The following is an 11555-nucleotide window of genomic DNA, read 5'->3' as shown; positions in this document are numbered from 1 at the left end:
GTACGCGGGCCTCTCACTGTTGTGGCCTCTCCCGTTGCAGAGCACAGGCTCCGGACATGCAGGCTCAGCGGCCATGGCTCACGGGCCCAGCCGCTCCGCGGCATGTGGGATCTTCCCGGACCGGGGCAAGAACCCGTGTCCCCTGCATCGGCAGGCGGACTCTCAACCACTGCGCCACCAGGGAAGCCCTATTTTACTTTTTAATATTTCCAGTTTAACCATCCACATTGTTAAAATGTGTTTCTGCTTAGGAGTAAGCCACAGTTACCTGGGAAATTTGCTTATGTGGAAGGGCCTATTCCTCAGGAAAACCACACGTATGAAACACAACTCAAGTTTAGTCAACTCATTGCCATATGTACAATCAAGAATGAGCAATTGTCAGAGGACAGATAGAATACAGTCAGCTACTCTGAAGATACACCATGAGCATAATGTGATCACTGGAAGTATATAAACAAGAGCATTGCTCTAAAATTTATTTTCAGTGATTATCCATTTCTGAAAACCACACAGTTTATGATAACTGAAGAACAATGGAGTACACAGGTTGTGGTGAGATGACCCTCAGGCAGCAGATGACAGGAGGATACACTGCCACAGACGTGGGGTGGGGTGGGGTGAGTCGTCACTGACCATCTAGGTCACACTGAGCTGTTCTGCAGGGGAAGCAGGCAGACCTCGGAGATGTTGCAGGTTCAGTTCCAGACCACCGCAATAAAGTGAAAATTGCAATAAAGCAAGTCACATGAATTTTTTTTTTTTTTACAATAAAGCAAATCACATGCATATAAAAGTTATGTTTCTACTATAGTCTGCTGGGTGTGCAGTAGCATTATGTCTAAAAAACAATGAACATACCTTATTTGTTTGTTTGCTTTTGTTTTCTGGCTGTGCCACATGGTTTTCGGGATCTTACTTCCCTGACCAGGGATCGAACCCGAGCCCATGGCAGTGAAAGCGCCAAGTCCTAACACCAGACTGCCAGGGAATTCCCATATACCTTATTTTAAAAATACTTTAATGCTCAAAAATGCTAACCATCATCTCAGCCTTCAGCAAGTCATAATCTTTTTGCTGTTGGAGAGTCTTGCCTTGATGGCTGCAGACTAGTCAGGGTGGTGCTGAAGGCTGAGGTGGCAAAATAAGACAGCAGTGAAATTTGTGGCATTGATTGACTCTTCCTTTCAAGAACTGTTTCTCCAGTAGCTTACAATGCTGTTTGATAGCATTTTACACGTAGTAGACAGTCTTTCAGAATTGGACTCAGTCCTCTCAAACCCTGCCACTGCTTTATCAACTAAGTTTATGTACTATTCTAAGTCCTTTGTTGTCATTTCAACAATCTGCACAGCATCTTCACCAGGAGTAGATTTTATCTCAAGAAACCACTTTCTTTGTTCATTCATAATAAACAACTCCTTATCCATTCAAGTTTTATCAGGAGATTGCAGCAGTTCAGTCACATTTTCAGGCTCTACTTCTAATTCTACTTCTCTTGCTGTTTCCACCACATCTGCAGTGACTTCCTCGAGGCACTGAAGTCTTGAACCCCTCAAAGTCATACATGAGGGTTAGAATCACCTTCTTCCAAACTCCTGTTAATGTTGATATTTTGACCTCTTCCCACGTCACAAATGTTCTTTTCTTTTTTTTTTTTTACATCTTTATTGGAGTATAATTGCTTCACAATGGTGTGTTAGTTTCTGCTTTATAACAAAGTGAATCAGAGAGTGGCATGGACAGATGTTCTTAATGGCATCTAGAATGGTGCATCCTTTCCAGAAGGTTTTCAGTTGACTTTGCCCAGATCCATCAGAGAAATCACTGCTTATGGCAGCTGTAGTCTTATGAAATGTATTTCTTAAATAAGACTTGACAGTCAGAATGCCTTTTTGATCTGTGGGCTGTAGAATGAATGTTGTGTTGGCAGACATGAAAAAAACATTAATCTAGTTGTACATCTCCATCAGAGCTCTTGGGTGACCAGGTGCATTGTCAATGAGCAGTACTATTTTGAAAGGAATCTTTTTTTTCTGAGCAGTAGGTCTCAACAGTGGGCTTAAAATAGTAAACCATGTTATAAACAGATGTGCTGTCATCTAGACTTCGTTTCCATTTATAGAGCACAGGCAAAAGTAGATTGAGCATGATTCTTAAGGGCCTTAGGATTTTCAGAATGGTAAATGAGCATTGGCTTCAACTTCGAGTCACCAGCTGCATTAGAGAGTCCGCCTGTCCTTGGAAGCTTTGAAGCCAGGTAGTGACTTCTCTCAAGCTATGAAAGTCCTAGATGGCATCTTCTTCCAATAGAAGGCTGTTTTGTCTACATTGGAAATTTGTTCTTTAGTGTAGCCACCTTTCATGAATTATCTTAGCTAGATCTTCTGGATAACTTGCTGGCGTAGCTTCCATGTCAGCACTTGCTGCTTCACCTTGCACTTTCATGTTACGGAGATCGCTGCTTTCCTTAAACTTCATGAACCAAACTCTGCTGATAAGCTCAGACTTTTCTTCTGCAACTTCCTCACTTCTCAAAGCCTTCACAGAATTGAAGAGAGTTAGGGCCATGCTCTGAGTTAGGCTTTGGCTTAAGGGAATATTATGGCTGGTTTGATCTTCTGTCCAGACCGTGAAAACTTTCTCCACATCAGCAATAAAGCTGTTTCGCTTTCTTATCATTCGTGTGTTCACTGGAGTAGCACTTTTAATTTCCTTCAAAAACTTTTCCTTTGCATTCACACCTTGGCTAACTATTTGGTGCAAGAAGCCTAGCTTTTTGGACTGTCTCAGCTTTTGAAATGCCTTCCTCACTAAGCTTAGTCAAATAGTAACATCAAAGATTGCTGATTGCAGATCACATAACAATATAATAACAATGAAAACGTTTGAAATATTGCGAGGATTACCAAAATGTAACAGAGACAAATGCTGTTGGAAAAATGGCACCAATAGACTTGCTCAACACAGGGCTGCCGCAGACCTTCAATTTGTAAAAAAGTAGTATCTGCGAAGCGTAATAAAGTGAAGAGAAATAAAATGAGGTGTGCCTGTATTTATTTGGTGGGTGACAACTACCTAGAACCAGCAAACTTCTGTAAAGAGCCAGAGGAAATACTTTAGGCTAATGGGTCTTTCCATCACAACTATTCAACCCTGCAAAAAAGATATAGAGAATATAATATGTGTAATCGAATAGTATGGCTGTGGTCCAATAAAACTATTGGTTTAGGGCTTCCCTGGTGGCGCAGTGGTTGAGAGTCTGCCTGCTGATGCAGGGGACACGGGTTCGTGCCCCGGTCCGGGAAGATCCCACATGCCGCGGAGCATCTGGGCCCGTGAGCCATGGCCGCTGAGCCTGCGAGTCCGGAGTCTGTGCTCCGCAATGTGATGTTAACTGTAGGCTGCAAGCCCACAGACAAAAAAAAAAAAAAAAAAAAAAAAAAAACTATTGGTTTAGAACTTAAATAGCAATCGTGGGGACATAGATGAGATGCATACAAATCAGTATGGCAGCAGGAAAAACCAAGAGAATGCTTGCATTTGGAGGTTGTCAAAATGTTGAGCTTCCATCAGCTTTTGAATCATAATGGGATTTCAGCTTTTCGTTTGTTTGGTTTTGTTTGTACGGAGTTTAGAATTTGAGAATTTGCTTGCCATAGGTCAGGTCCCAGATGTCCCCAGTTTTCAGTCTCCTGCTGTCCTTCTCTTTGGTGCTTCAGAAGGTATCCCTGCATCTTTTAATGCCTCTAGGCTGTCCCTGGCAACACTAATTGCCACTATCTTGTGAAGAGCACAAGGTTGCTCTATTGGAAAATTCTGGTTGAATGTGATAGTCACTCTGAGTATTTGTTGAGTCAGTGTTCCTTTGGACAAGCACACAGTACACATTTAACTGCCTTTCAGCCATTAATTCTCTGACACCGTGGGAGGGGAGGCCTTGGCCTTATTCTTTCATTATTAGTCAGTGCAAGTTTTGATTCCAGAATGTCATTTGAGTAGTAGTTACTGATCTGCCCTCTCAGCTTTCTGGACACATCCTTACTTTTCAGGACTCTACTGGAGTCACTTCAGATCCTCTTTCTTCGTTGGGGGTGAGGGCAGTGGAGGAAGGAGGAAAATTGGGCAAAGGGTAAGGATAACCCAGTACAACCGTTGAAAGCTTGCCCTTTCCCTTCAGAGCTGCAGTCTTCAGAAAAGCACACAGAGCCAGTGCTGCTTTTGAGTGATTTCCTCTGCTGTGAAGTGACTTGAGTTCTCAAAAGACTGAGATGTTGCTTGCCTGAATCATAGACTGTGCTCCAGGTGGTTTTCCCATGGCCCCTACATCTGGCAGAGAACTGGAGCCATCGCGGTTTCTGAGAAACCTGGTTGGTGAAACGACAGGCCCCAGAGTTTAAGATAAAGAACTGGAGCAGGGGAATTTGGACTGCCATGTCTTGCAGCGTGTGCCGTGGACAGAGAGACTTCAGTTATCGCATCTTAGTGATTTCATTGCTCTCTCCAGAGACTCAGCTGCACCTGTGAGGAAGAAAGGACGCGTTGCTCAGCACTTGCTTCTGAAGTAAATGACGTCTTTCCTAGAGAGAAGACGTGCGCACCGTCTGTGATGTGTGCAGGATCTTGCGGTCGACAGCACGAGTAACAGGCACCTCCAACTCCCTCGACCCTCACACCAACTGTGAGGAGGGGGCTGGGGCTGGAATGTGGGTGTTTTCCTAGGTCAGGAGACCAGAACTCCGGAAGCCCCACAAGCAGGTGGTGCAGAAACATCTCTGGACTCATTGCCCAACATTCTTACGCTTTGCCCTATCACCATGAGTAGAGCAGAACTCAGAGAGTCTCTCATTCCTGGAAAATAAACCATTTTGGCCATAGGGCTAAAAACCCTAGCTTGTTTCAAGAACATTCCCCATCCTAGTGAGTGTTTTGCCTTTATTATTGGCTAATGCAGTGCAGTAAGTTAGAGGGTCTTCATGGTTGCAGCTTAACCCTAGTCCTAGGTTACCACTACTTTCCTCCTACTCAATCCCAACCAACCTCAACACGAGTCTCTGGGTTTGTCCACAGTGTAGAGGCAGCAGTGTTACTGATGAAGAGAGTTTTCCCAGAGGGCCTGGTGCTCCCCCTCCCACCCCTTTGTCTTTTAGGTCAAAATTTGAACATATCTGTTAGTCCGCCTCCCAGCTGGTGTGCTGTGTGTGCTGCTGCTGCTCCGGCTGACCTCAGGCGAGGCATTTGCCCTTTGAAGCCTCCCCTTTCTTTATCTGTCACGTGAAGGCTTTGGGCAAGGTGGCCCTGTTTCACCAAGGCTAGCTTAGCTTTCAGAAGTAGGGACAAGAACTCACATTGGAAATGAACAGAAGGTTTAGGCAGCTTTTCTGCAAGAAGTTCGCACATAGATACTCATGGCTCGCTTTGGAAAGGTAATTTTGTCAAGTCTCCTTGATGACAAGACCACACCAAATTTCTGGGTTCTTTTTTCTCTCTTCCAGATGCCAGTATGGACAGAATAGCTTATGATGCTTATCCCCGCCCACCACTTCCGAGACATTGAGCGGAAGCCAGAATACCTCCAGCCAGAGAAGTGCGTCCCACCTCCCCACCCCAGTCCTGTGGGAACCATGTGGTTTATCCGTGATGGCTGTGGCATCGCCTGTGCCGTTGTCACCTGGTTTCTGGTCCTCTATGCGGAGTTTGTGGTCCTCTTTGTCATGCTGATTCCATCCCGAGACTACGTGTACAGCATCATCAATGGAATTATGTTCAACCTGCTGGCCTTCTTGGCCCTGGCTTCCCACTGCCGGGCCATGTTGACGGACCCCGTGAGTATGTCTGGGCTTGTTTTGACCAGCCCACACTCTCCTCCTCTGGCCCTGGCATGGCCGCAGCCTGCATGTGCCCCCTGACCTTGGGAATGTGGAGAATAGGAGGGCCAGGGCTGGGGTGGGAAGGTGGACTCAGGCCCCACTGAGGGGACCCCAGCTGTACCACAGCCTGTCTTGGTTGAATGATGCTTTCTGTATGTAGGTGTCTGCATTAATTGAGCCTACCATGGGAGAAGTTTGATCTAGAGGAGGCTTAGCCTGTAGTTAGAAAGGCACAGTGAGAAAACCACGAGACTGGGGCCAGATGATCCGAGTGGAAAGCATGCTGGGGGTTGGATCAGGATGGGGCCTCCCATTGAAGATAGGACTGGAGCCAGGTGAGGCTGAAATTAAAGCCCTATCCAGTTCCAGGAGCCTGCACAACAGTGGCCTTTACCTTGTTTGGGCAAGGCTCATCTTTCCCTGAAAAGCTGGATAAGCCTGTTTCAGGCCCTAGCAAGTGCCTCTTGGTTGAGTATCTGTGGGTAAAGCCGCGGTTTTCTGCCCAATGACTTAGCTAAATATACCAAGCTGTGCAAGTGGCTGTTGAGTATCAGATTCTCCGTTCCTGCTCATTATCTTGTATGGGAAAAGTGAGAGAGAGCGTAATTTGATAAAGACTTCCTATGGCTTAATTGTTTCAGTATGTGGGACAAGTGTGTTTAAATTAAGAAAGGGAAAGCACTGCAAGTGGCAATGCACTGGCCACACAGATTTCGTTTCTGTGAGTCCCGGGGAAAGCACAGTAAAAATGCTGGGTCCTGAGCTAGTTCCCTTCTCGGAGGGCTCCATTTCCTGCTGGTTCAGGTGGTGGATTGTTAATCCGTCCCTAGGGAAAGCCACTTTCCCGGCTCGATCACGAGTCAGTGACCGGCCCATATGGCGCCTCTTCTCATGCACATGCCTGGAGAGATCGCACACACTGGCAGGCAGGGTCCTGCTGGCCCAGTGTTAGAGCTGCTCCTAGGATTGTTGAACAGCTGTCACCTGAAGGAAATGAAGTACATGGTTATAAGTGCCCTGAAACACAGGGTATAAACAGTTTTCCTCAGCAGCATCAATTTGATCATAATGGAAACAAATTAAGGGTTCATTCAGAAATTTTTATGGTGCCCTTGCTATTGGGATACAAGAGTAAAAGACATTATTTGTCTCAGCTTATAATTTAGTGTCTGCTGAGCCCCAGGCACTCTTCCTTCTCTTAAGGTGCCCTCTGTCTAGAGGAGACGACAGGTGAGGTTAACCCCGTGTGATGAAGGCTGTGGCAGAAGGAAGCACAAGTTGCTGTGGAAGAACAAAAATTAACCAGTCTAGGCAGGGGTGGCTGCCTGGAGGAGGTGAGGCCCAGGCCAGTTCTTGTCAGAACAGTGTACATGGGCAGGGAAGGTGGAGGGTGATAGGGCATGAAGACACTGACAGCATTCCAGGCAGAGGGAGCAGCATACACAGAGACACAGGAATGCAGGAGTGTGGTTGTTTGGAGTGGTAGGAACTTAGGAGAATGGGTTTGGTTTGGTGATGTGGCCAGAGTGCCAAAGAAGTGGGGTAGGAGTTGGAAAATGGGGCCAGCAAGAGCCCCTGAGGATTTTAAAAGAGTGATGAGATCAGATTGTCATTTAACAAGGATCACTGTGGCAGCAGTGAGGAGGAGCCCTGGGGGCACTGAGGAGTGGGACAAAATGGATGCCGTGTTTATTGAGTACCTACTATGTGAGAGGGTCCTTCTGAGCAATGGATACAGCTGTAAGCAAGACAGACCACAATCCCTGCCCTACTGCTGCCCACATCCTAGCGTAGGGCGTCAGGCAGTAAAGACATGATGGAACAAGGTAATTTCAGAAGTCGAAAAGGGCTTTAAAGATAGCAAAACCGTGTGGTCCAGGGGCTGTGGTAGTGACTTTTCTGGGGCGAAGGAGGACTATTTATTTATTTACTTACTTACTTATTTTTTATTTTATTTTAATTTAATTTTTATTTTATTTTATTTTTCCAGAATCCTAATCACTAGGCCACCAGGGAACTCCTGAAAGCTCATAGTGGTTTGGTCTTGTTTTAATTAATTTATTTATTTTTGGCTGCGTTGGTTCTTCGTTGCTGCGTGCAGGCTTTCTCTAGTTGCGGTGAGCGGGGGCTACTCTTTGTTGCGGTGTGCCAGCTTCTCATTGCGGTGGCTTCTCTTGTTGCAGAGCATGGGCTCTAGGTGAGCAGGCGTCAGTAGTTGTGGCACGTGAGCTTCAGCAGTTGTGGCTCGCAGGCTCTAGGTGCGCGGGCTTCAGTAGTTGTGGTGCACGGGCTTAGTTGCTCTGCGGCATGTGGAGTCTTCCCGAGCCAGGACTCGAACCTGTGTCCCCTACATTGGCAGGCGGATTCTTAACCACTGCACCACCAGGGAAGTCCCAGGAGGGCTATTTAAATGAAGGTGATCTGAGCGCGACCCTGTGTCCCCTACATTGGCAGGCGGATTCTTAACCACTGCACCACCAGGGAAGTCCCAGGAGGGCTATTTAAATGAAGGTGATCTGAGAAGGACCCCTGAGGCGATGCCACTTGAGCTGAGGCCTAAATAACATGAAGGGGTAGGTCAGGCAGGTGAAGGTCAGAGGGCAGTGCCTTGCAGGCAGAGAAGAGGTACAAAGGCCCAGAGATAGGAGCGTGCTTGGTGTGTTTGAGAAACAGGACTCAGACCAGGGTGAACGGAGCATGGTGAGTGGAGGCGAGAGGGGCTGGAAGCGGTGGGGAGGGCTGCAGAAGCCAGGCCGGGCAGGATCTGTGGGCCTCGTGAGAACCTTGGTCTCTATTGTACAGTGAGAAGCCATCAGAGAGGCATGATGTGACCTGATTTTTAAAAAGACACTGCCTTGTGCTTGCAGTAGGGTTCTGAGGTGGGGCAAGTAGAAGCAGGAAGATGAGAGTTATCGCAGTGGGCCACGCAAGACGTGGTGGCAGCAGCTCAGACCAAGGTGGGAGCGGTGAGGCTGGGAGAGAGAAACTTTTGGATTTGGAATGTATTTTAAGCCCCTAATGCTCCGGCCTGGCTGCACATTAGAATCCCTTGAGAAGCTTTTGAAAAGTACTGATGCCTTGGGCCCCATCCCCAGAGATTCTACTCTAATTGGTCTGGGATGGGGCCCTGGGATTGGGGTGCTTTAAAGCTCCCAGGTATCCCTCATATTCATCCAGGTCTGAGAACCGCCACTCAGAAGAGTGACAAAAGGGGAGAGGGATCAGAGAGTGTGCCTTCCAGAGTCTTGGCTGGAGTAGCTGGGAGATTTGCTGGTCCCCTTTATTGAATGGGAGAGTCTGGGGAGAACAGATTTTGGAGGAGAAATCAAGACTTCTATTCTGGCCAAACTGTGTCTCTGTTATGTGTAAGCAGAAGTGCTCGCTGGGCAGTAGACAGCCAGGTCTGGGGCTGGTGGGGAGTTGGAATCAGAGAGTAGAGTGTGGAGTTTACTGGTTTCTAGAAGGCATGTGAATCAGGGAACTGGATATCGGGTGGGAGGGAGAAGAGGCTTCTGCCCTGGCCTTCCTGCTACCCTCACACACGTGTATTCTTTGACCTCCACGTTGTGCCCTCTCCAGGGTCTTCCTCAGTCTGGCCCCTCGCAGTCGGATGCAGGAGAGAGTGATTCTCACTGTATGTTGCTCCGCTTCCAATCCCAAATGAGAGCCACAGACTATATCCCAAACACCATTCAGCTTCTCATAGGTGTGTTTTGCTGTTGACCTGAAAGAAAACGGGGCAAAAAAATAAAGCGTCTGTCAAATATCTACCATTAGTAAGGGGAGCAACTCAAAGCATGCCCTGCAGACCTGCCCCATCTCAGGCTCTTCATGCTGCCACCTTCCTCTCCCCATTCCCAACATGTGACATCTTATGCAAAACCCAGTACACAAAACAGAGAGAGGTGGGGCTGCAGAGGAAGGAACCCCTGGGACACCCCAGGCTTCCAAGGGACGGAGTTGGGGAGCCCAGATCTCACACTGAAAGCAAGTCAATTAGGGGTTCCTTATTAACACTGCAGGCAGAGTCTGTTTTTAAAAAGGCATCACTGCAGGATTCTAAGGAGTTCCCTAATAGGATTGTAATGTTTTGTATCTCAGGAATTCATGTTGTGTATAATTTTTCAGAAAAGTTTATATCTGGAGGTTATAAACAATGTATAACAATGTATGCATCATGTATCACTTTGGTTTGTTAATAGTACTAGTAAAACAAAAAACAAAAAACTCCTGCAGTCTCCCCCAGACAGTTACTGGTAGCCCTTTCAGCTTTGAAATTCTTATTCCAGATGTAACATCAGAACAGTTGCAACCACTACAGCTTTCTGGACCATTTAGCAGTCATTTACTCCAACATAGTAGTAAGTGGGTCCACAAAGAGCTTGAGCAGAAAAGGGAAGGAAGAAATGACTTGGAGGTGGAACTCCCATTTGAGAAATGGGGTGAAAGGGATAGACAGGCCTGTAAGAAGAGGGAAGGGGGCAGGTGGACAGAGGGGCCGTACCTCACTTGGCAGGTGTGCTGGCCTGGAGGTGGCATGGTGTGGGCAGGCGCCCGAGTCAGACTGGTGTTTGATTTCAGGCTGCCCTCTCCTTGCCTGCTCTGAGGTTGTGTAATGTCTTCAAAGGAGCTTTCTGTGTTCCTGAAACACTTGAGACGGTGCAAGGTCGAGAGTGGCTCCGCTTGCCTGGAGGAGGCAGCCTCTTGAAGACAACCCGGGCTCAGGGACTCTTTCTGACCTTGGTACCTGCTCTGTCTCCGCGCCCCATCCCAATTCACCACCTGACCTTTTCCAGTTATAAATACATTTTAACTCCTCATCCTGGGAACCCCCTCAGGAATCCTGAAGGATTCCATTTAAAATTTAGATCTGGGACAACGCCTGTCTCCCAGAAGGTGCTTAAAGCTGAGAGCTTGTTTCTTTTTGTCCTGGCTGCTGAAAGCCCAAAGCCAAGCGCTACACAATCACAGCAGTTGTGTCAACCCTATGATCAGCTTTTTTTTTTTTTTTTTTTTGCCCCTGCTTTCTTTGGACCTAATTGTTTATTAACCTCATTGTAAATTATCTCAAATCTGAGATTTAAGAACAAGAGGAATGTAAATGAATTCAATTTAACCACATTGTTAAGGGAAAGAAAATTCATCTGTCTGCCTGCCAGTGCCCCTCCCTGCCTTTGAATCCCACCCTGTGAACACCTTGCTATAAACAGACCTCACATGACTATCTGAGACCACTGCAGGCCAGTGATTGGAGTTTCAGCTGCCCAAACCGGAATAACAGGACTCACTTCAACATGCAGTTGGTAATCCCTTCTGGAGTCTCTCTCACAGTGACCTTATTGAGCACAACCGTGTACAGAACCAGTGAGTATTCACTCGGGCAAGTACGGTGGCAGAATGATGTCAGGTCCGTGGGAGCATAGGACGAATAGCACCGGGTCGTCCTGCAGTGTTCCGTGTAATGTGCGTGGGTGTTGCGTGCAGCCAGAGAAGGGCCTCGCACACTTTGCCCAAAGGTGTTGACACATTCCCTGGATCAGGTCAGGGACTTGCCTCAGGGTTCATTTGAGGAGGGTGCTGCACTCTGCCTAGTGCCAGGCAGTTTCTCATACCTGCCACTGAGTAATCCATAAACACTGACCGGAAAATCTTTCTAGCTCCAGAGAGAAGAGGGTGACCAATTTG

At 47.2% G+C, this 11555-nt stretch overlaps 1 protein-coding gene across 2 annotated transcripts in view; it reads left to right on the top strand.

Annotated features, from left to right (window-relative positions):
• The window catches only part of ZDHHC3 (zDHHC palmitoyltransferase 3), a 46123-nt gene that overhangs the window by 11088 nt on the left and 23480 nt on the right, over positions 1-11555 (top strand). The window contains exon 2 of one of the 2 annotated variants that reach the window (XM_007463894.1): positions 5496-5825. In XM_007463894.1, the coding sequence (XP_007463956.1) occupies positions 5520-5825 (306 nt within the window). In that variant the 5' untranslated portion in view covers positions 5496-5519. Of the gene's footprint in view, positions 1-5495; positions 5826-11555 lie in introns of those variants that run through there. The other variant, XM_007463893.1, reaches the window with a different exon arrangement.

Source organism: Lipotes vexillifer, unplaced genomic scaffold (genome assembly GCF_000442215.2).
Source record: "Lipotes vexillifer unplaced genomic scaffold, Lipotes_vexillifer_v1.1 scaffold1227, whole genome shotgun sequence".
NCBI lineage: Eukaryota > Metazoa > Chordata > Mammalia > Artiodactyla > Lipotidae > Lipotes > Lipotes vexillifer.
This window is presented reverse-complemented; position numbering and strand designations above follow the sequence as displayed.